The sequence below is a fragment of the Oryx dammah genome, unplaced genomic scaffold (assembly GCF_014754425.2).
Source record: "Oryx dammah isolate SB20612 unplaced genomic scaffold, SCBI_Odam_1.1 HiC_scaffold_5, whole genome shotgun sequence".
Classification (NCBI taxonomy): Eukaryota; Metazoa; Chordata; class Mammalia; order Artiodactyla; family Bovidae; genus Oryx; species Oryx dammah.
The window spans coordinates 106,800,007-106,824,186 of record NW_024070189.1 but is presented as its reverse complement, the minus strand read 5'-3'; the positions used below and the strand labels follow the sequence as shown (position 1 = coordinate 106,824,186).

General features: G+C 38.3%; 2 protein-coding genes across 3 annotated transcripts in view; one reads left to right on the top strand and one right to left on the bottom strand.

Moving 5' to 3' along the window:
• CNOT6 (CCR4-NOT transcription complex subunit 6) overlaps positions 1-24,180 on the bottom strand; it is a 94,981-nt gene that overhangs the window by 11,403 nt on the left and 59,398 nt on the right. Inside the window, exons 3-7 of one of the 2 annotated variants that reach the window (XM_040241404.1) lie at positions 19,239-19,425; positions 17,225-17,310; positions 1,922-2,026; positions 1,772-1,840; positions 455-612 (exon numbers count right to left, since the gene is read on the bottom strand). In XM_040241404.1, the coding sequence (XP_040097338.1) occupies positions 455-612; positions 1,772-1,840; positions 1,922-2,026; positions 17,225-17,310; positions 19,239-19,425 (605 nt within the window). The remainder of the gene's footprint in view (positions 1-454; positions 613-1,771; positions 1,841-1,921; positions 2,027-17,224; positions 17,311-19,238; positions 19,426-24,180) is intronic. The other variant, XM_040241405.1, reaches the window with a different exon arrangement.
• Positions 3,979-4,401, top strand: LOC120863285 (small integral membrane protein 30-like). The gene is made up of 2 exons (XM_040239404.1): positions 3,979-3,989; positions 4,209-4,401. Exons 1-2 carry the CDS (start codon positions 3,979-3,981, stop codon positions 4,399-4,401), a joined length of 204 nt encoding a protein of 67 aa, XP_040095338.1.

The window sequence follows — 24,180 nt, the reverse complement described above, 5'->3', positions numbered from 1 at the left end:
CAGACCACAAGGAGAAAGTCACTTGCCAAAGGTCATGTAAGTTATTATGAGGGTTGGACTGAGAACCCAGTTACTGTCTACCAGATTCAATGTTCTTTCCACTTGGTCCTAATTATTCAATTATCACTGGTAGTAAAGCAAAATTATACCTTGACAGTGCCACCCAATTAAAAATAGTGTGGAAGGACATAAGGGAGGAGCAGGTAAACATTGAGCTGTAACAGCAATCGCCTCAACACCGAGCTTAACCCTTTTGCTTAATTTGGCAGCACAGTGCTGAAAGCACAGGATGCAGCGAATGTTCCCAGAATTCAGTCAAGACAGGAAAAGTCCATATGTTAAGAACTGCGAAAGCCAGGACTTCAGATGTGTTAATGTAATGCACACTCAAGCTACTCCTTGCTTGATCAAGGGGCATTTCTGCAATTTAACAAGTATTCTTCTGATGACTTACCTGAAGACTTATGATATCAGCATTGCAACTCAAGATTTCTTGAATAATGGCCTTTTTCCTGTAGTCCCAATTTAGTGCCCATGATGGACAGTAGCCATATAACTGCCGGGTCGCATATTTATCACAAAGAACATTATAGCACATGACAGAAAACAAGGCTGTAGGAAAGATAACTTTACTCATTCAATAATATATTCACAGAAAAGCTACCATACGTCAGATAATAAAGGAAGAACAGATATATGAACAAATATAATAGTTGTGTTTCCCACTACATAAGTACAGACAGAAGGTTCAAAAGGAAACAGACTAAGATCTTGAGTCCTTCAGCTTCTAAGACCAAGGCTCCTCATTTCTATGCTCCCTCCACCACTTCATCAATTATTAATGTAGAATGTAATCTGACATTTATCTAAGAAAACATAAGTTTTTTCTTAACAGCCATCTCTGCTCTTCTTCTACAAAGCAACTATTAATTCACATGAAAGAAACACACCACTGCACACCCGACAGAAGTGCCCAAACTATTTTCATACAATTTTAAAAGATTAGAGGTCATTAGCTTGATTCTCGCTCAAGTAGGTGTTTTCACTATCTTATAATTTTGTATTATCACACATCTGGAATACTGTAGAAATTGGGAAATTACAATATAGAAAGATTTGGGTGTATTTATTATAACTGAATTTGATCATTACTTTAGAACCGAGTTTCTCAAAAGCAGCACCACTGACATCACGAGTAGGTAATTCTTTGTTGTTGGGGGCTGCGCTATGCACAGCAGCATCTCTGATCTCTAGCCACAAGATGCCAAGAGCACATCTACCACTTGTTGACAATGAAAAACTATCTCCCGATGCTGGTGAATGTCTTCTGGGGGATGAAACCGCCCTGGCTGAGAAGTACTGCCTTCTCCCAAACTTTCCTCGACAATGATTACACAGAGGCCAGTCACACCAGGGCTTCCCTGGTGGCTGAGACAGCAAAGATCCCACCTGCAGTGCAGGAGACTTGGGTTCGATCCTTGGATTCAGAAGATCCCCTGGAGGAGGGAACCCACCCCAGCATTCTGGCCTGGAGAATCCCCATGGACAGAGGAGCCTGGCGGGCAACAGTCCATGAGATCACAAAGAGTCAGACATGACTGAGCAACTTCCACTTCACTCACACAAGCCTTTATTATTATTATCTTCAAACCAAATCAACCTTAAGTGTTCTACTGTAATACTGCCCATAAACTAAAGCATACCAGCAATACTATTAGGTTCATAAAGACAAAGTAAAAATAAGATTAAAAAAAAAAATCAGGTTACCAACCAGTTGGCCGTGTTCTGTCTGGTTCTTGTAACATAATCCAAGATCTTGGAGGTGGCTGATCTGTTGAAACTAGTTGAACATAAAACACAAAATTAAACAATATTCTTAGATGTTTTTCTAAAAATATGGTTTAATCAAATGACCACTTACTTCTTTTTGCAGTACCTGCCAAATTATCAAGCAAATAGTTCAGTAGCCTTCTTGTTCCATCTGGCTCCAGATAGAGGTTCAATATGTCCTGGGTAAGTGGATTTCCTGGAAATATTTTTAAAAGGTAAAATGAAACAAAGACAAATGTTAAAATATTTCAAAACTTAAAAATGTACCAAAACTATCAGATCATTTGTGTATCAACTATGTAATTGTATATATTAACCACATATATAAATATATATATATAGTAACTCAATATATCAAACTAGAAAAAATATTTTTTTCAGTTTTTGATGTGAAGAGTAAAAATAATTCATACCACGTTACATAGAAGTATCCAAAAATGATTACTAATGGCCTGATGTCAATCTAGAAGTTATCTAACAGTGCTCTGCATTTGACCCTGCCTCTTCAACACTTTCATAATGATCAAAAGCAAGTAAAACGGATTGGAGGAGAGTGGCAAGAAGGACTAGGAGAACGAAAGGTGAGAGCCAATATGATCGACCTGAGAACCGTAATTTAAGAATGCTACAGAGTTAATAAGGAAATATCCTACTGAGAAACGCAGTCTAGCACTTAGATTTTTTAAAATTCTGAAGAATGAAATAGCAAAGTGAGACAGATTTGGTTTAAGATTAACTCACTAATGAAGGAGGAAAACCCCAGAGCAGTATTCCAACAGCAAATTCAATCACTGTTTCATAAGCGCCAAAAATGAAAGCAAATGCAATGATTTACATGTACTGTTAAGAGTCTGAAATTCTCTCAGAAGGGTTTCTTACATACGAGAAGTAACAACACAGACGCGCGGGGATGATCCAGAGAGATGTTGTGGGGAGGGGGGTTCATGTTTGGGAACGCATGTACACCTGTGGTGGATTCATGTCAATCTATGCCAAAACCAATACAGAATTGTAAAGTAAAAATTAAAAATAAATAAATAAATTAAAAAAAAAAAACCAAAGTTCCTATCCATGTTCCATTTTAAGAAAGACTAGTAAATTCTATAGACTGAAGATAGTTAAAATAATAAGACATTTTAGTCATTCGAAATTTTTTTTGAAGTATGGAATTTAAGAATCACCACCAAACAGAGAAAAAAAGCAATCTGCATTTATTCTTTTCTCTTGTGAAAGAAGAGACACAAAAAGCAGAATGAGGACAAGGGGCAGGATCTAATAGAAAGCCAGCTCAGAAGAGAAGTGGATGGCAAGCATTAGAACTATTTAAGATAACATGCCCTGACCTGTGAGATAGTGGAATATCCTTCTTAAAAAGCCAGATTATATGGGTGGGAAGAACAGCTAAATTAGTTGGCTTTTAAGATCTCTGCGATTTTAATAACTGTAAAGGTAAAAATGTGCTCCTATAAATGCAAAGTATTAATTGCAGGAAGACAAGCTACAACGTATGTGTACAGTTCTTTACAGATACTAGTGAAGTTGCTTAGTCGTGTCCGACTCTTTGCGACCCCACGGACTGTAGCCTACCAGGCTTCTCTGTCCATGGGATTTTCCAGGCAAGAATACTGGAGTGGGTTGCCATTTCCTTCTCCAGGGGATCTTCCTGACCCAGGGATCGAACCCAGGTCTCCCACATTGCAGGCAGACACTTTACCCTCTGAGCCACCAGGGAAGCCCAACAGACACCATAGTCCTGAAATTTTCATTTAGTCACAAGCCTATGAAACAGGTAGCTATAACTTGAAAGTTACCAGGACCCTATGGGTGTGTTGAGAAAATGAAGTCAACTAAAAATTTTTCAGTACCAGGTAAGCATCCCATTCTAACCAGATTACACTTAACGCTGTCTTTTTTACTACTTTCTAGCATAAAAAATATTTAAAGGCAATCACTGAGGTTACAGAATTCCAGCTGAGCTAATTAAAATCCTAAAAGATGATGCTGAGAAAGTGCTGAACTCACTATGTCAGCAAATACAGAAAACTCAGAAGTGGCCACAGGACTGGAAAAGGTCAATTTTTATTCCAAATCAAAAGAATGGCAACGCCAAATAAAGTTCTCATTACTGTACAATTGCCCTCATACCACATGATAGCAAGGTTATGCTCAAAATCCTTCAAGCTAGGTTTCAGCAGTGCGTGAAACAAGAACTCCCAGATGTAAAAGCCGGATATAAAAAAGGCAAGGCAGATTCTCTGCAATGGCTGCTTCCTTGGAGGCGCTGTCACGTGGAATCTTGTAGCCTCAGCGTCCAAAGCTGCTGGAAGGGAGTCAGGTAGCACTCAGTGCCGCCTTCTTTGAGATCTTCGTCCTTCAAGAACCAGCCACGTCACGATCTCAGTTTCAGCACAGGTGTCCCTCGTCCTCTTTTCATTGCTTTTGGTGCTGCCTGTTGTTGAAGCAGCAGAAGCCAGAGATGCAACTGCTCTCTTGTTAGGTGTGATTCTCAGCATTACAGGCATTTGTGCTTGTTTGGGGGTGTATGCACGAAGAAGAAGTGGACAGATGTGACTCTGAAGGGCCTCCTGAATCAAACCTTCCTCTGAAAACCTTTGTGCTTTTGAGTTTCAGAACTGAGCTTTGGTGTCTGAAAGTCCTCAAGAAACAGTTAATAGAGAAGTTTCATATTATTGGTTATTTTCCTATAAAAAGGAACAAATTGATATACTGTGTTAAAGGGAAAACAACATGTTTTTGTCACAACAGATAATGCACTGGAAAATGCCATCTGTAATTTGCATTTGCTGAAATTTGCATAAGTAATATTTCATAGTTTCTGAATTCTCAGTAGGAAGAAGGAAACTCTTGCCCAGAACCCTAGGAAATTGCCACTGTTCAATTATAATCACTGCCTCCTGCATCACTGAGGAATTTTTTCTCCATATTTTTATTGGATTTTTGTTTTGTTATCTCCCAAGTTAGTACTGTACCTAGACATTATATACAGTTGGTCAGAAATTAAAACTTAACTCTGTGTAGGAAAAAGTTCAGAAAATATATCCAATGTATCTAACATTGAAGTGGAGAGATTTAATGTAAAAAAAAAAAAAAAACTTTATATTGACATTGAAATGGAGAAGAGATCTATTGTTTAACAAAAACAAAAAATGTTTATATTAACTGAATAACATCTCCATGGTGAGAAGTACTATGTTAAGTATAAACCTACTATGTAAGTTAAAAAAAAAAAAAAAAAGGAAAGGCAGAGGAATCAGAGAACAAATTGCCAGCATCCAATGGATCACAGAGAAAGCAAGAGAATTCCAGAAAAAATACCTACTTTTGCTTCATTGACTATGCTAGAGCCTTTGACTGCGTGGCTCACAACAAACTGTAGAAAATTCTGAAAGAGTTAGGAATACCAGACCACCTGTCTCCTGAGAAACCTATATGTAGGTCAACAAGAAGTAACAGAACCAGACATGGAACAATGGACTGGTTCAAAATTGAGAAAGGAGTTGGTCAAAGCTAAATACTGTCACCCTACTTATTTAACTTATATACAGAATACATCATGCGAAATGCCAGGCTGGATGAATCACAAACTAAAATCAAGATTGCCAGGAGAAACATCAACAACCTCAGACCTGCAGATGTTACCGCTCTAACAGTAGAAAGCAAGAGGAACTAAAGAGATGCTTGAGGAGGGTGAAAGACTAGAGTGAAAAGGCTGGCTTAAAACTCAACATTCAAAAACCAAGACCACGGCATTGAGTCCGAGCACTTCATGGCAAACAGAAAGGGAAAAAGTGGAAACAGTGACAGATTTTATTTTTGTGGGCTCTAAAAATCACCGAGGACAGTGACTGCAGTCATGAAACTTAAAGACACCTGCTCAATGAAAGGAAAGCTCTGACAAACCTGGACAGCATTATGAAAAAGCAGAGACATCACTTTGCCAACAAAGGTTCCTATAGTCAAAGTTATTGTTTTTCTAGTAGTCACATATGGATGAGAGAGCTGGATCATCAAGAAGGCAGAGTTGAAGAATTGATGCTTTCAAACTGTGGTGTTGGAGAAGACTCTTGAGAGTCTCTTGGACTGCAAGGAGATCAAATCAGTCAATCCTAAAAAAATCAACCCCAACTCTGAATATTGATTGAAAGGACTGATGCGTGAAGAGCTGACTCATTCCAATGACACTGGGAAAGATCCAGGGCAAGAGGAGAAGGGGGTGACAGAGGATGACGTGGTTGGATGATATCGACACAACGGACACAAATCTGAGCAAAATACAGGAGATGGTGAAGGACAGGGATCTGACTTTCTAAGATATTATGATGAGGTGGCAAGAATACACAGAAGAACTATACAAAAAAGATCTTAATGACCCGGATAACCACGATGGTGTGATCAGTCACCTGGAGCCAGACATCCTGGAATGTGAAGTCAAGTGGGCCTTAGGAAGCATCACTATGAACAAAGCTAGTGGAAGTGATGGTATTCCAGCTGAGCTATTCCAAATCTTAAAAGATGATGCCATTTAAGTGCTTCACTCAATATGCCAGCAGAGTTGGAAGACTCAGCAGTGGCCACAGGACTGGAAAAGGTTAGTTTTCATTCAAATCCCAAACAAGGGCAATGCCAAAGAATGTTCCCACCACAGCACAACTGCACTCATTTCACACGCTAGGCAAGGTTATTCTCAAAATCCTCCAAGCTAGGTTTCAACAGTACGTGAAATAAGAATTTCGATGTATATAAGCTGGATTTAAAAAAGACAGGGGAACCAGAGACCACATTGCTAACATCCACTGGATCACAGAAAAAGCAAGAGAACTGCAGAAAAACATCTACTTCTGCTTCACTGACTACACTAAAGCCTTTAACTACGTGGGTCACAAAAACTGTGGGAAATTCTGGAAGAGTTGTGAATACCAGACCACCTCACCAGTCTCCTGTGAAACCTGTATGCAAGTCAAGAAGCAACAGTCAGAACCAGACATAGAACAATGAACTGGTTTCAAACTGGGAAAGAGTATGTCAAGGCTGTGTACTGTCACTCATTTAATTTATGTGCAGAGTACATCATGCAAAATGTTGGGCTGGATGTAGCACAAGCTGGAATCAAGATTGCCAGGAGAAATACCAATAACCTCAGATATGCATGACACTACCCTTATGGCAAAAAGGGAAGAGGAACTAAAAAGCCTCTTAACGAAGGTGAAAGGGGAGAGTGAAAAAGCTGGCTTACAACTCAACATTCAAAAAAGCTAAGATCATGGCATCCAGTCCCATCACCTTATGGCAAATAGATGGGGAAACAATGGAAACGGTGACACACTTTCTTTCTCTGGGCCCCAAAATCACTGCAGACAGTGACCGAAGCCATGAAATTTAAAGACGCTTGATTCTTGGAAGGTTTGAAACCTATGACAAACCTAGACAGCACACTAAAAACCAGAGACATTACTTTGCCAACAAAAGTCCGTCTAGTCAAAGCTATGGTTTTTCGAGTAGTCATGTATGGGTGTGAGAGTTGGACCATAAAGAAGGCTGAGCACCAAAGAATTGATGCTTTCAAACTGTGGTGCTGGAGAGGACTCTTGACAATCCCTTGGACTGCAAGGAGATCAAACTAGTCAATCCTAAAGGTAATCAACCCTGAATATTCATTGAAAGGGCTGATGCTCCATTTCTTTGGCCACTTGATGCAGACAGCCAATTCACTGGAAAAGACCCTGATGCTGGGAAAGACTGAAGGCAGGAGGAGAAGGGGATAACAGAGGACAAGATAGTTGGATAGCATCACTGACTCAATGGACATGAGTCTGAGCAAACTCTGGGAGATGGTGAAGGACAGGGGTGCCTGGTGTGCTGCAGTCCATGGGGCTGCAAAAGATCAGACATGAATGAGTGGCTGAATAACAACAATAAATGGATGAAGTCAAATGGTATATTTCCCACAACATATGTGTACTTTTTTGAAATTCCTTTAAATTTATAATTAATCTGGCTTTTCATTGCCTGGAAAAATACACAGGGTAAACTTAAAAAGTACAACACAATTCTGCAATTAAAACATGGTGTTGAGCCCTCAAAACTAAGGAAGAAAAGTGAGTGAGAGAAGCTGCTTCTGAAAAGATGAAGTAAACATACTTTTCCCTATTCCTCCTACCAAAAACAACTAAAGCCTCTATAAAGAAACATAAGAGTGAATGAAATGTGGGTAAGAAGGCAGAATGACCAGGACCTGAGGAACACAGTAGAGAACTCCTTGAATTCACTATTTGCCTAACATACTCCAGATACAGAACTGAAGAAGCCAGCAACTTGAACATATAAATGGGAACAAGGAAAAAAAAAATCCAACAAAAGCCGAAGGACCAGGAAATGGCAACCTAACAAAACAAAACTTATAAATAGCAGCATCTTTATTCCAGCTAAACACCAAAGAAATAAAGAGCAACTACTAAAGAAGATATACAAACAGATCATTCAAATGTACTTATACAAATTAAAATGGTAATACAAAAAGATGCTCAAGTAACCCATAGAAAGGTAAGGAAAAGAAAACAGAAAACAAAGCAAGGAGAAAAAAATAGAAAACAAAAAATGAAGAGGCAGTTGTAGCCCCAATAAATCAATAATTACAGTGAGTGTAAATGGTCTAAATACAATTAAAAAAATCATGCAAATATCAAATAAAAGCAGAAGTGATTACATCAATATCAAATACAGTAAATTTCAGAGAAAATTACCACAGCATGAGTGGTCTTGTGTAATGACAAAGGGCTGATCCTCAAGAAGAACTGGCAATTCTGAATGTGTATCCATCAAGTAACAAAACTCAAAATATTTTTGAGAGAGGGGTATTAATGTCTCCAAGTGTACTTTTAGTACGTCAAGGCTGAATATTGTCACCGTTTATTCAACTAATATGCAGAGTATATCATGTGAAACGCTGGACTGGATGAAGCACAAGCTAGAATAAAGATTGCTGGGAGAAATATCAATAACTTCAGATATGCAGATGACACCACCCTTATGACAGAAAGCAAAGAGGAACTAAATAAACAGCCTCTTGATGAAAGTGAAAGAAGAGACTGAAAACTCTGGCTTACCACTCAACACTCATAAAACTAAGATCATGGCATCCAGTCCCATCATTTCATGGCAAACAGATGGGGCAACAATGGAAACAGTGACAGACTTTATTTTCTTGGAATCCAAAATCACTGCAGATGGTGACTGCAGCCATGAAATTAAAAGAAGCCTGCTTCTTGGGAAAAAAGTTAATGACCAACCTAGACAGCATATTAAAAGGCAAAGACGTTATTTCACCGACAAAAGTCCATCCAGTCAAAGCTATGGTTTTTCCAGTAGTCATGTATGAATATAACAGTTGGACCATAAAGAAAGCTGAGCGCCAAAGAACTGATGCTTCTGAACTGCAGTGCTGGAAAAGACTCTTGAGAGTCCCCTGGACTGCAAGGAGATCAAACTAGTCAATCCTAAAGGAAATCAGTCCTGAATATTCATCAGAAGGGCTGATGCTAAGCTGAAGCTCCAATACTTTGCCCACCTGATACAAAGAACTGACTCATTGGAAAAGACCCTGATGCTGGAAAAGACTGAAGGCAGGAAGAGAAGGGGACCACAGAGGATGAGATGGTTGAATGCCATCACTGATTCGATGGGCATGAGTTTGAGCAAGTTCTGGGAGTTGGTAATGGACCAGGAAGCCTGGTGTGCTGCAGTCCATGGGGTCACGAAGTGTCAGACACAACGACTGAGCAACTGAACTGAACTGAATATCACCTTGATACCAAAACCAGGCAAAGTGAGTATAAAGCAAACAAAAAACAAAAATACAAACATCTCTCATGAATAGAGAGTCAAAGATCCTTAAGAAAATATTAAGATACACACATGGGCAATAAATAAACTATTCATCATGATCAAGCAGATTTTATTCCAGGAATGCAAGCGTGGTTCAACATTCAAAAATTAGATACCAGGCTAAAGAAGAAAAATTACATTTTACATCATATCAACTGATATAAAACAAATATTTGACAAAATTTAATACCCACTCATGATTTAAAATGCTCAGAAAAAGGACAGAAGGAAATTTCCTCAAATTGATAAAGAGAATCTACAAAATACCTACTGCTAGAGATCTCTTCAAGAAAATTAGAGATACCAAGGGAACATTTCATGCAAAGATGGGCTTGATAAAGGACAGAAATGGTATGGACCTAACAGAAGCAGAAGATATTAAGAAGAGGTGGCAAGAATACACAGAGGAACTGTACAAAAAAGATCTTCACGACCCAGATAATCATGATGGTGTGATCACTCATCTAGAGCCAGACATCCTGGAATGTGAAGTCAAGTGGGCCAATCAAAAAATGGGCCAAAGAACTAAATAGACGTTTCTCCAAAGAAGACATACGGATGGCTAACAAACACATGAAAAGATGCTCAACATCACTCATTATCAGAGAAATGCAAATCAAGACCACAATGAGGTACCACTTCACACCAGTCAGAATGGCTGTGATCCAGAACTCTGCAAGCAATAAATGCTGAAGAGGGTGTGGAGAAAAGGGAACCCTCTTACACTGTTGGTGGGAATGCAAACTAGTACAGCCACTATGGAGAACAGTGTGGAGATTCCTTAAAAAATTGCAAACAGAACTGTCGTATGACCCAACAATCCCACTGCTGGGCATACACACCGAGGAAGCCAGAATAGAAAGAGACACATGTACCCCAATGTTCACTGCAGCACTGTTTATAATAGCCAGGACATGGAAACAACCTAGATGTCCATCAGCAGATGAATGGATAAGAAAGCTGTGGTACATATGCACAATGGAGTATTACTCAGCCATTAAAAAGAATACATTTGAATCAGTTTTAATGAGATGGATGAAACTGGAGCCAATTATACAGAGTGAAGTAAGCCAGAAAGAAAACACCAATACAGTATACTAACGCATATATATGGAATTTAGAAAGATGGTAATGATAACCCTGTAAGTGAGACAGCAAAAGAGACACAGATGTGTAGAACGGAGTTTTGGGCTCTGAGGGAGAGGGGGAGGGTGGGATGATTTGGGAGAATGGCATTGAAACATGTATACTATCATGTAAGAAACGAATCGCCAGTCTATGTTCGATGCAGGATACAGGATGCTAGGGGCTGGTCCACGGGGAGGATCCAGAGAGATGCTATGGGGTGGGAGGTGGGAGGGGGGATCAGGATTGGGAACTCATGTACACCCGTGGCGGATACATGTCAATGTATGGCAAAACCAATACAGTATTGTAAAGTAAAATAAAGTAAAACTAAAAATTAAAAAAAAAAAAAAAGAAAGCATCACTACGAACAAAGCTAGTGGAGGTGACGGAATTCCAGTTGAGCTGTTTCAAATCCTGAAAGATGATGCTGTGAAAGTGCTGCACTCAATATGCCAGCAAATTTGGAAAACTTAGCAGTGGCCACAGGACTGGAAAAGGTCCGTTTTCATTCCAATCCCAAAGAAAGGCAATGCCAGAGGATGCTCAAACTACCGCACAATTGCACTCATCTCACATGCTAGTAAAGTAATGCTCAAAATTCTCCAAGCCAGGCTTCAGCAATACGTGAACCGTGAACTTCCTGATGTTCAAGCTGGTTTTAGAAAATGCAGAGGAAACAGAGATCAAATTGCCAACATCTGCTGGATCATGTAAAAAGCAAGAGAATTCCAAAAAAATATCTATTTCTGCTTTATTGACTATGCCAAAGCCTTTGACTGTGGGGATCACAATAAACTCTGGAAAATTCTGAGATAGATGGGACTACCAGACCACATGACCTGCCTCTTGAGAAACCTGTATGCAGGTCAGGAAGCACCAGTTAGAACTGGACATGGAACAACAGACTGGTTCCAAATAGGAAAAGGAGTATGTCAAGGCTGTATATTGTCACCCTGCTTATTTAACTTCTATGCAGAGTACATCATGAGAAACGCTGGATTGGAAGAAACACAAGCTGGAATCAAGACTGCCAAGAGAAATATCAATAACCTCAGATATGCAGATGACACCACCCTTATGGCAGAAAGTGAAGAGGAACTAAAAAGCCTCTTGATGAAAGTGAAAGAGGAGAGTGAAAAAGTTGGCTTAAAGCTCAACATTCAGAAAATGAAGATCATGGCATCCGGTCTCATCACTTCATGGCAAATAGATGCGGAAACAGTGGAAACAGTGTCAGACTTTATTTTTGGGGGCTCCAAAATCACTGCAGATGGTGACTGCAGCCATGAAATTAAAAGACACTTACTCCTTGGAAGAAAAGTTATGACCAACTTAGATAGCATATTCAAAAGCAGAGACATTACTTTGCTGACTAAGGTCCGTCTAGTCAAGGCTATGGTTTTTACTGTGGTCATGTATGGATGTGAGAGTTGGACTGTGAAGAAGGCTGAGCGCCGAAGAATTGATGCTTTTGAACTGTGGTGTTGGAGGAGCCTCTTGAGAGTTCCTTGGACTGCAAGGAGAGCCAACCAGTCCGTTCTGAAGGAGATCAACCCTGGGATTTCTTTGGAAGGAATGATGATAAAGCTGAAATTCCAGTACTTTGGCCACCTCATGCAAAGAGTTGACTCATTGGAAAAGACTCTGATGCTGGGAGGGATTAGGGGCAGGAGGAGAAGGGGACGACAGAGGATGAGATGGCTGGATGGCATCACGGACTCGATGGACGTGAGTCTGAGTGAACTCTGGGAGTTGGTGATGGACAGGGAGGCCTGGCGTGCTGTGATTCATGGGGTCGCAAAGAGTCGGACACGACCTAGCGATTGAACTGAACTGAACATTATTCTCATAAATGAAAACAATACTTTCTAACATCAGGTAAAAGGAGGGATATCTGCATCACAGCTCTTACTCAACACAGCGCTGGAAGTTCTAGTCAGTGCCATAAGGCAAGAGAAAGGGGGGGAAAGCATACATATTGGAAAAAATAAAATAAACTTGTTCCTGTTTGTAAGTAACTAATTTTCTACATAGAAAAAAATTTTGTAATTACCAAGTAACCTATTAAAAAAAAAAAAAAAGAAAAACCAACTCCTAAAACTAAAATTGGGTTCTACGATGTAGAAGGATATAAAATAAAACTTTAAAAATCCATCATATTTCTGTATACAGGGAATGAACATGAGGAGGGCAGTGCAACAGCATTCTCGTCTGGAGAATCCCAAGGACAGAGGAGCCTGCTGGGCCACAGTCCCCAGGGTCACAAAGAGTCAGACACAACTGAAGCCACTTAACACACCACATGCATACTGGAATGAACACACAGACAGCAAAATTCAAATACATTATGATTTGTATTCACTCAAAACAAACAAAAAGACAAGTATTAAGTCTAACAAAAAATTTATAGGACTTACATACCAAAAACTATACAACACTGATGTAAAAGATCAAAGAAGATCTAAATATATGGAAAGATATAGCACATTCCTTGATTGGAAGACACTACATAGTAAAGATGTCAGTTCTCCCCAATTTGATACAAGTCATCAAAATCCCAGCAATATTTTTTTATAACCACAGACAAGAAGAATCAATCCATCTATTAAGACTTATTACTCTGGATTTCAAGTTCCAAAAACTATGTGATATTGGCAGAAGACGAGACACAGGGACTGATGAAAAGAAGAGAATCCACATAGATATGTTCAACTGATTTATGAAAACAGTGCAAAAGCAATTCAATGGAGGATAAATTTTTCAACAAATAGTGCTGGAACAACTGGGCATATAGAGCTATTTTAAAGAGTTCTTAGACTTGACACCAAAAGTAAGCTCCAGAAACAAAAGCTGATAAACTGGACTTTATCAAAATTTAAGACTTTTGCTATATAAAATACCCTGTGTGACAGTATGACTTATAATAAGGAATATATATTTACTTTCTGTCTGGTGTTCCTGGTACACAGATCCTAAAACTTCTGAAACTTCCTAAGTGATGAGATTGATAAAGATGCTTCATGTTGATGAGGTGATATCTGGATTTCTCTGAAAGATAGGGCTCATTGCTAAGAGAACTATTATGTGACTAGAAGGTTGGAACTTTCAGTCCTACCCCCAGAAGGGACAAAACACCAACAGCCAATGATCTAATCAACTAGACCAATAAAATGCAGCCTCCATAAAAACCCAGCAAGATGGTTAAACAACCCGTGAAGATATATATCTATACCAAGGAATACCACTCATCAATATAAGCAAGCAAACACCCAACAACCTGGGTGGCTTTCCAAAGAATTAACCTGAGTAAAAAAAGGAAAAAAAAGGAAAAAAAAAAAAGCCTCAAAAGGTTAGACACAGCATAATTCTATTTACATAGTATTTTTTAAAATAATTTAATTAATTTATTAATTTAATGCTGTACTGGGTCTTTCTCCACTGCTGTGGGGGCTCTTCTGTAGGTGCAAAATGCAGGAGCTGCTCTCCAGCTGCGGAGCGCAGGTTTCTCGTTGAGGTGGCTTCTCTTGTTATAGAGCAGTGCCTCTAGGGTGCTTGAGCTTCAGTAGCTGTTACACTTGTGCTCAGGAGCTGAGGCTCGAAGGCTCTAGAAAACAGGCTCAAATGTTGTGGCACATGGGCTTAACTGCTCTGAGGCATGTGGGATCTTCCCAGATCAGGTATCGAAACTGTTGTCTCCTGCACTGGCAGGCAGATTCTGTACCACTGAGCCACCAGGAAGTTCTACATATTATTTTTGAAATAAAAAAATTACAGAAAGCTTTTTAGTGGTTGTAACAAATTAAGGAGTGAACTGGGGCAAGAAGAACCAAGTGTGGCTATTAAAGGCCCACAAGAGGAATCCTTTGGTGAGGGCGCCGTTCTGTGTGTGTTGGTCGCTCAGTCGTGTCCGACTCTTGGTGACCCATGGACTGTGGCCTGCCAGGCTCCTCTGTCTACGGAATTCTCCAGGCAAGAATACTGGAGTGGGTAGCCATTCCCTTCTCCAGGGGAGCTTCCCAACCAATACCCTGGTTGTGAAGCTGTACTATAGGTTTGAAAGATGTTATCACTGGAGGGAAACTGGTAAAGGCACATGAATTGTTCTCTGCATTATTTCTTATAGGTTCATGTGAATCTTTTAAGTACCTCAAAATTTGTTTTAAAAAATGAATGTGCATCTAAGGTTATAGTCCTATCTTTCACAGTAGAACAATTTTGAAGAACATGAAAACACTTTAAAAAAAAAGTGACACACGCTAGCCTTAGGCAAACAACTTTAAAGAAAATGATATGAACCGATTTACACGGCAGAAATACTCTGGCTCTGTATGAATTGATGATATAGCAAATAGACTTGATTTTTGAACAAAGTGATACATTTTCTCTTTCAAATAATGAACAGTGATATGAGAAATTATGAAAGTTTTCAGAGAGTAAGGGTAATGTAACTTTTTCAGTAGCTAGTACAACATTAAAACGCAAAATTGCAAAGCTCGGGAAAATAACAGAGATCTGTCTTAAAATAGCAAAATTAAGTGAAAAGACTGCTGTTATAGACAGATATGTAACAATGTCCAACAGAACTGCTGAGATATACAAACATCTCAGTGAAACTATACTTTCAAGAGAGAAACATAACAGAACAAATGTCTAATAGTAAAGGATCTTTCTGAAATGGAAGACCAAAGAATCAAAACTGAAGGTGCCATAAAGACTTTCCTACCCATCCCCAGCATTTACTTTCACAGGTTTTTACATACACTAAATCAGTATAAAACCTGTGATCAATGACCCTAACCTCAAATAAAGTCTGTAATCTTTAGAGGATGACTTGGTTGGATAGTATTACAGACTCAATGGACATGCGTTTGAGCAAACTCCAGGACAGTGAAGGACAGGGAAGCATGGCGTGCTGCAGTCCATGGGGTCACAGAGAGTCGGACACAACTTAGTGACTGAACAAAAACAGCAAAATCTTTAGAGAAATGAATACAGGCTAAGGTTTGTAAATATGAATATACCATAAGATTACAAAAAAACCTTAAACCTGAAGGACATACAACAGTAGCTGCCCCTGGGAGGAGAAAAAGACTAGAAGAGGAACAAAGAAGAGGGCCTTAACATTCTGTAATGTTTTATTTCTTTTACATTAAAAAAAACAGACACAAAAGTGACAAAATATTGCTAATTCTGGTAGTCCTTATATGGATTACACTTGGCTACATTTTATATTTTTCTGTTTTTCAAATTTAAAAACAGGAAAATAAGAATAAATCAGACTTACCATAGGAAAATAGAACAGAAAAAGGCTTTTGCAACTCACATTTCCCTAAGATCCATTTTAAGAGGACTCACCCAGTGTAACCCTATAGATAAAACCTTTCCAAAAAATCATTTATAAAGGTGATGTCTGTTGAACATGGTTTTACATATATTTGTAAAGGTATTATTTATACTCTTCCAATTGTTTTTGTGAACAATGACAATACATTTTATAATATGACATGGATTTATATCAACAAAACCTCATTCTATAACTACTTTTAAAAAATAAAATTCTTGAAGACCTAATCATGTGATTTTGGGGTGGAAAGGGTGGTACAACACACAGCATGTGGGATCTGAGTTCTCCAACCAGAGATGGAACTCAGGCCCCTTCGGTACAAGGGCAGAGTCACAGCCACCTGATGGAGAAGGCAGTCTCCCTGTGCTCTCTATTTAGGAATCAATTACAGAGTAAGCTGGCTATATCTACAAGACTAGTCAAGAATCATAATGTGATAAAAAAAAAATTACAGGTATTAATGCATGCTTAAATGTAACTTTTAACCTTGCTGGTTTAAAAAAATATTTCTCAATACTTCTTACTAAGTCAATTATGTCCCCAAGTTCTAACATATTAATGAAGTCCTTATAAATCAATTTTATTTTTGATTTTTTTGATTTTTTAAAAAATGCTTAAATACTGGTCTTTATACTAGAGGATTCAAATGGATCAAAATTTTCTGTTTTCTGTACTTTGTAAGAATCTCCATTTTTTGAGATTTGAACATTAAAAAAAGAAATAAGCTGTTTTATAGCATGACGAAATAAAGTCCGACATCAAGAATGTATAACCAAAACATAGAGGTGACTGATATAAGGGCAAGAAAAGCAATGCTGGGCTAGGAGGAAAAAATAATAAAAAGACTAGCAGACAATTTATCAGTGAAAAAGAGAAAAAACTAGTGGGCTACATCTAACAAACTGATGAACTCTGGGGAAGAATGAACCTGCAAATCCCTGGTAAAGATTCCCTCATGCCTTCTTTAGACTCAAAGACATACATATAAACCATAAGCAGCACAAATATGAGAAGCCATACCTTTCAGGCCTAAAGTCTGCAACTGAAACAGTTTTCCCAGCTCAAAAGGTAGAACTCGTAACAGGTTGTTATTTAAATGGAGTTCCCTGTAGATGTAAAAATTCCAGGAAGTCAAAAGATATATTAACTTTAACAGCTAAAATCAACAATATGATTTCTAGGAATATGAAGATATAAATTCTTAATATAAATTTAGTATTATATGCTAATGTCTAGTATAGTGCTTCTCATGTGGTTTAAAAAAAAAAAAAAGATACAACAAAAAAAAATCACAAACTGCCAAAGACATACATTTATAAAACACAGGGGGTGTGGGAGGAAATCAATTATTGTAAAAATGAGAAAGAAAAAGACCAACAAAATATAAGCCCATTTTTTAAGAGCATGAGATTCAACAGATACATGCTGCGTATCTCACTGCAAGCTGGTGACACACTCTGAAATGGCACAGTCCAGAGACTGCCCTGTTCAGCACAGATGGATGTCTCCCACACATATTTCAGAAAGTGGAAATGAAAACCCCGCCTAACATGTAAACTGTGAAAACAGAATTTAAATGATCATATCATGCCGAAACAAAATACTTTATGGTAGTTGCATAATAAGTTTATGATTAATATTTTTCCAAATTTACTAATGTTTCACTTTATAAATAATGGCAGCTATATTAATAACAACTGATTATTTTAATGATTTGTTTTGCATAGAAAATATAACTATTAAAGACACCTTCAGTAGGGAAAAAAGAAAGATCCAATAGGAAGATACTGGTAATATCCTATAATAGTTAAGTTTTGTCAATTTTTACATGTGAATGAAAATTACTTCTAAAATCCTTGGTTCTTAGAATTTAAAAGAAGCTTGGTTACTACTGAGTAAAACCAGAGGTTGGTGAAGCCATAAAATGAACAAGAAAACTTATTCTGAATACCTGTTATTTCCAAATATATCACATAGGAAAGGAGGTCCTTTAAGTAAATTTGGTTCAGAGGATTAAAAGTCATGGTATACACTCATTAAGCCTGAAATTGTCAAAGGGCTGGTATGGAAACAAAAGAGGTTTAAAAAAAAAAAAAAAAAAAAAAAAACCACCTCTCACAAGGTCCTTATACCTTTTTTTTTATTATGCAGCAAATGATAGAAAGCTGCAGAAAAAGTCAGTGGATTTTTTTTTAAGGCAGGTAATATGAAATGGTACAAGATTTTCCATTAGGATTAACATAATAACTAGAAATTGGCTTTATATTCAACTTGAGTAAATCTCATCTATCTTAGAAAACAGAGGTTATAGGAATTACCATTTACTAATACAGTATTTGCCAAACAGGGTTGCCAATAGCTTTTTAGTCAGTATCCCAAATATTGCTGATCTCAGCTGGGTCCCTATTACAGCAACTTCACAGATGAAGGAACATTCAGCAAGGTTTTAAGAAGCTTGCCCCAAATCACACAATTTATAAACGACAAAGTTTCTAATCTGAACTCTGTATGAGTCCACATTCTATCTGCCTCCTATACTCCACACTAAAGCCCCCACATTCAATCACTAATTCTAGCTTCTTTCAAGTCCCATCTTTGTTACTATCATGCACAGAAGCCCTGGGACAGTCAAAAAGGTATCACTAATTGGCAATGACTTCCTGGATCCTGTATTAAGGATAAGGGGCCCCAGAATTTAGTGGAGAAAAAGCACCTCAACTGTGTCACAAGTAAGTGCATATATGGAATAACACAAGCACTCTCTAGTTGTTTGTTCCACTTCGTCTTAAAATTTTGTTTCAAATATGAAGTATATTACACAAAACAGCAATAAAATAAATGCTAGGCAATGGATCTATGTGACTTATGATTTATTAGCTGACATTCAATTTTCCCAGAAAACTTTACCTCATGTTTAATTTTGTTCAAATAACATTAAATTGACAATGTTGTTTCCTAACATAGTGTTTCCTAAGGGTATAATAATGTTTTGTTTTAAGGGTATCTAACTATGCACTGAATTGGATCTGTATACCTGAGTGATACCATGTTTCCGAGTTCTGCCGGTAAACTTCGGATTTTATTAGAGGACAGGTCCAGATACACCAGATTGTGAAGCTTGGCAATGTCTGAAGGAATGCGGGACAGGGAATTGTCACTTAGATACAAAGCTGTCAAGTGAGTTAGTGACCACAAAGATGAGCTTAAGCTTCTTACTTTTCCTGTAAAAGAAAAAAAAATGGGACAAGAATTAACTCTACAGTTTAGTCTCTGGATTAAGTAACATTTAGATGTTTTATTAAGTAATAACTTATCATACAAAAAATTGTGAGAAAGGGGTCAACACCTTATTGATTCTAGAACAATTCGCTGCTAGGATTAAGTTATAAACTCTCCACTTAGCAAACTAACCACATCTCATTTAAGGCAATATATCAGTAGATTGCATTGTTATTTTAAAGAGCACAATAGTTAAAAGACTTTATCCTTTAATTAGCCTCAGCTATGAAAAGAAATAGTATGAGTAATTTATAGTAGTAAGTCTAATATACATGAATCAACCAATTTCAAAGATCAGACACCCATCAATGCAGGAGAGTGATCTGTTAAGGAAGGGAAACAAACAAGTCAGGTCTACTATTATCTGAGCTTAATTCTTGAACAGCTCAGCACAGTTAGGGGATTCCAGGGGAAGAACACTGATCTCCCCCAAGTACAGGATACACAGCAAATGTCCAGGGAGGCCAGGATGATTAGAATTCATAAAGGCAGAGTACCAGAGAGGAGAGAGACGGAGAGAGAGGTTTAGAGATTTGACTTTCCCCCTCAAGTTATCAACTGATCAGCAGATGCATGTGAGAAACTGCCTGAGCCAGAGGGAAAAAACACCCAAAAGGAGCAGAGGTAATAATCCCTAGGTTCACACATCACTCAAGTTCACACAGCACTCAATAAGGTAAAATCCACAATATCTGGCACCTAATTAAAAATTACTAGGTACACAAAGAAACTGTAAAATAATATCCATAATGAAAAGTCAGTCAATTAAGACCAGTCCACAAGAGATAACAATGATACAACTAGTGGATATTAAGTTACTTTAACTATATTCCATACTGTCAAAAGCTAGACAACTGAACGAGATAGCACAGATGCTCATATTGAACTTCTCAAGTTGAACACCATGGTTAAGAGGAAATGGAGAATGACTGCTAATGTACTCAGGGTTCTTCCAGGAATGATAAAAATGTTCTCAGATGAACTATGGTAAGGGGTGCACAACAAAATACATAAAAACTACCGAATTTGTACTTTAAGTGAGTGAACTGTGTGAATTATACTGTTACCAATTACAGCTGCCACCAAAAGAGAGACAGACAGAAAGACACACACACACGTAGGCAGAAAAATTCCCACGGTAATGCAACGATCTAGCAACCCAGCGAGGCATTTTCAAAAGTGAAGGCAAACTACAAGATGAAAGGGGCTGTGGAGATGGACGGAAGCGACAAACGCACATTATGAATGCATCTAAACAACGTTTCCGTAAAGAGTGTTTTGGAGCCACACGGGTTCACTGGTGAATTAAAAACAATTCTATACAAATTCATCCAGAAAACTGAAAAGGATCCTTTCCTAGTCATTATGAGGTCAACATCATCCTGATACCAAAACCACACAACACTAGGACAAGAAAACTACAAAACAACATCCTCATGAACATAAATGTGAATTTAACAAAAACAAATCCAACAATATATTAAAAGGGATAATGACCAAGTAAGATTTGTGTCAGAAAATGCTAGGTTTGTTGAACATTTTAAAAATATAATTTTTAAAATGTTTTCTCAGAAAACAAAGCATTTGACAAAATCAGTATCCATTTCTGACTTTTAAAAACCTCTCCTATCAGCTGATTTTTCAGCAGAAACTGAAAATTTTCATTTTTATTTAAAAAATAATTTTAAAAAATTACAGCGACCCCATAGACTAAATAGCCTGCTAGGCTCCTCTGTCTATGGGATTTTCCCAGCAAGAATATTGGAGTGGATTGCCATTCCCTTTTCTAGGGGATCTTCGTGATCCAGGGATCAAACCTGTGTCCCCTGCATCTCCAACAGATTCTTTACTGCTGAGCTACTGGGGCCAAATGTAGACTGTTATACAAAAACCTCGTGGTTAACTGCAAACCAAGTATAAATAGATATACACACAAAAAAGGAAGTAACTGAAACAACACTAAAGACAGTCATCAAATCACAAAGAATAAAAGAAGGGCAAAAAGACCTAAAAAACAATAAAACCAGGAGCAAAATGGTAAAACTGATTATATATAAATCAATAATTACCTTAAATGTAAATGGAATAAATGTTCCAACGAAAAGGTAAGAGTGGATGAATGGATACTACCTACAAGACACTCATTTCAGAACTAATGATACACACAAAGAGACTGAATGAAAAAAGGAAGTGTATGCAAAATGGAAACCAAAAGAAAGCCAGAGTAGTAATACTTTTATCATACCAAAAAAAAAAAAATCACCTTTAAAATACAGACTGTTAGAAAAGACAAAAAAGGACACCACATAATGATTAGAGTATCAATCCAGGAATGTTTGTAACAACTGTAAACATATATGCACCCAACATAGGAGCACCTCAATACATAACGCAAATACGAACACAGTATTGACCAACGGCACATTAATATGGCTTTTGTTACCTGTGCGTTAATGACCAGGGAGATCAGTAGTTTTAGAGAGTGGTACAATTAACATGACTGTGTGAAGTTGTTAGAACGTAAAACTTATCAAGGGTTCATTATACAACTTGTGGTTGTCATTATCATTCACATTTTGTTCCGTTAAGATTTTGTTCCAACCTTCTAAATATTATAAACACAAGTTTATTACTGTAAAACTATCAGAAATGACATATCACAAAATTTCTCATTTGAAAAAGAGCCCGCTTCAAAGATCCACCTTGTTAACTATCAGGTAAAATAAAAGAACATGTTATAGAGGAAATAATACCCACAGGACTGAAAAAGAATCCTGCCAGAAAGTGGAGAGTCTGCTCTTCCCAGGGAAAGCACAGTAATAGATGTTCTGTTCCTCTGCACAGAGATGCCTGCTGTACTGTCTATCACATGCTAACAAAATATTAGAAGGCTTTAGTAACACATGTACAAAGTCTCAAATAAGTGCAAAAAAAAACTTGTTGGTATTTACTCAAACATGAGCATGTCAACATACACTTATATAACAAATCACCAGCCACAAGCCTTAATTTCTGTAAAAACTCCCCTGGTCAACAATGTGTCAACAGACATAAAAGGAAAAACCAACAGTAACAACTGACAAGGCATCAGAGAGAAAATCAATAAGGAAACAAAGACTTTGAATGACAAGTTAAACAAACTGACTTAGTTGATAAACATATAGAACATTCCATCTGAAAGCAGTAGAATAGACATTCTTTTCAAGAGTACAGGAACATTCCCTGGTCCTGGAAGACCCCACATGCCTCAGAGCAAAAGAGCCCATGTGCTACAACCACAGAGCCTGTGCTCTAGAGCCTGAGCTCTAGAGCCTGAGAACAGCAACCGGTGAAGCCCGCACAGCCCGGAGCCTGTGCAACAAAAGAAGCTACCGCAGTGAGAAGCCAAGCACCACGATGAAGAGCAGACCCCCCTTACAGTGAACTGGAGAAGGCCCGCAGGCAGCAAGGAAGACCCAGCACAGCCAAAAATAAATGAATGAATGAATAAATCTTTTTAAGTCACAGGACTTTCTCAACAGATGCAAAAACACTTTTGATAAAATTCAAATCCATTTATGACCAAAAAAAACTCTCTCCAGAGACTGTGGGTTCTCTCCAGCTAGCATCATACTTAACTGTGAAAAGCTGCAAGCATTCCGTCTAAGATAGGGACCCCCAATCCTCACACTGGTCCATGGCCTGTCAGGAACTGGGTTGCACAGCAGGAGATGAATGGCTGGGGTAGCAAGGAAAGCTTCATCTGTATTTACAACCTCTCCCCATTGCTGACACCACCATCCAAGTCCCACCTCCTATCAGATCAGCAGTGGCACTAGATTCTCATGGCAGCATGAACCCTACCGTTAACTGCACATGCGAGGAATCTACACTGTGAGCTCCTTATGAGAGTCTGAGGTGGAGCTGAGGCAGTGATGCTTGCACTGAGGAGCCGCTGCAAATACAGACCATCATCAGCAGAGAGGTTGGACTGCACAGAGACTATAATAAATCCATTGCTTGCAGACTCCTATCAAATCCCTGTCAGTGAGTGGCAAGTGACAATTAAGCTGCATCTGGGGGCAGGGTTTACAGCTGCAAGTGAGCTGACATACTTCAATTGTACAGCTCCATCTGGTGGCAGGCTTTAAGTCAGAATTCGACACTACTTTAGCCCATGAGTGGCCCGCCCGTTATCTTCTTCACCACTTCCATCTGTGCCTCTTTCCTGCACTGCATACTGTCTCAGTCAATTCTGGTAAGCCCACAAGGTAATCCCAGCCAAAATGAGTAAAACACAAACATTGCTGCAGAGCATCTTTGAACAGAGCGAAAGACCCAGTAATGAGACAGCAGAAGACTCAAGGACTACTAACAAAAAGAAAGCTGTATTTTAAATACCAGAGTCCTATTTAAATTAGGGGTTCATTGCAACAAGTGATTCACATTCTCCAAGGCCACTTTATGTAATATGTGGCAACCAGTTATCCAAGAAGCCATGAAGCCGTGAGAACTGCTTCACCATATGGAGACCAAGCATACTTCATTAAAAAACAAAGCTTTAGAGTTAAAAAATAAAATATGAAAATATGAAAAACAGAAGAAATTACTGAAGGCCACCATGTCATCAAACGTGTCTGCACTGAGAGCATCATTCTTAGTGGCTAACTGCATTGCTAAAACTAAAAGCCCTTTATCCCACGTTGAAGGTCAGGAAC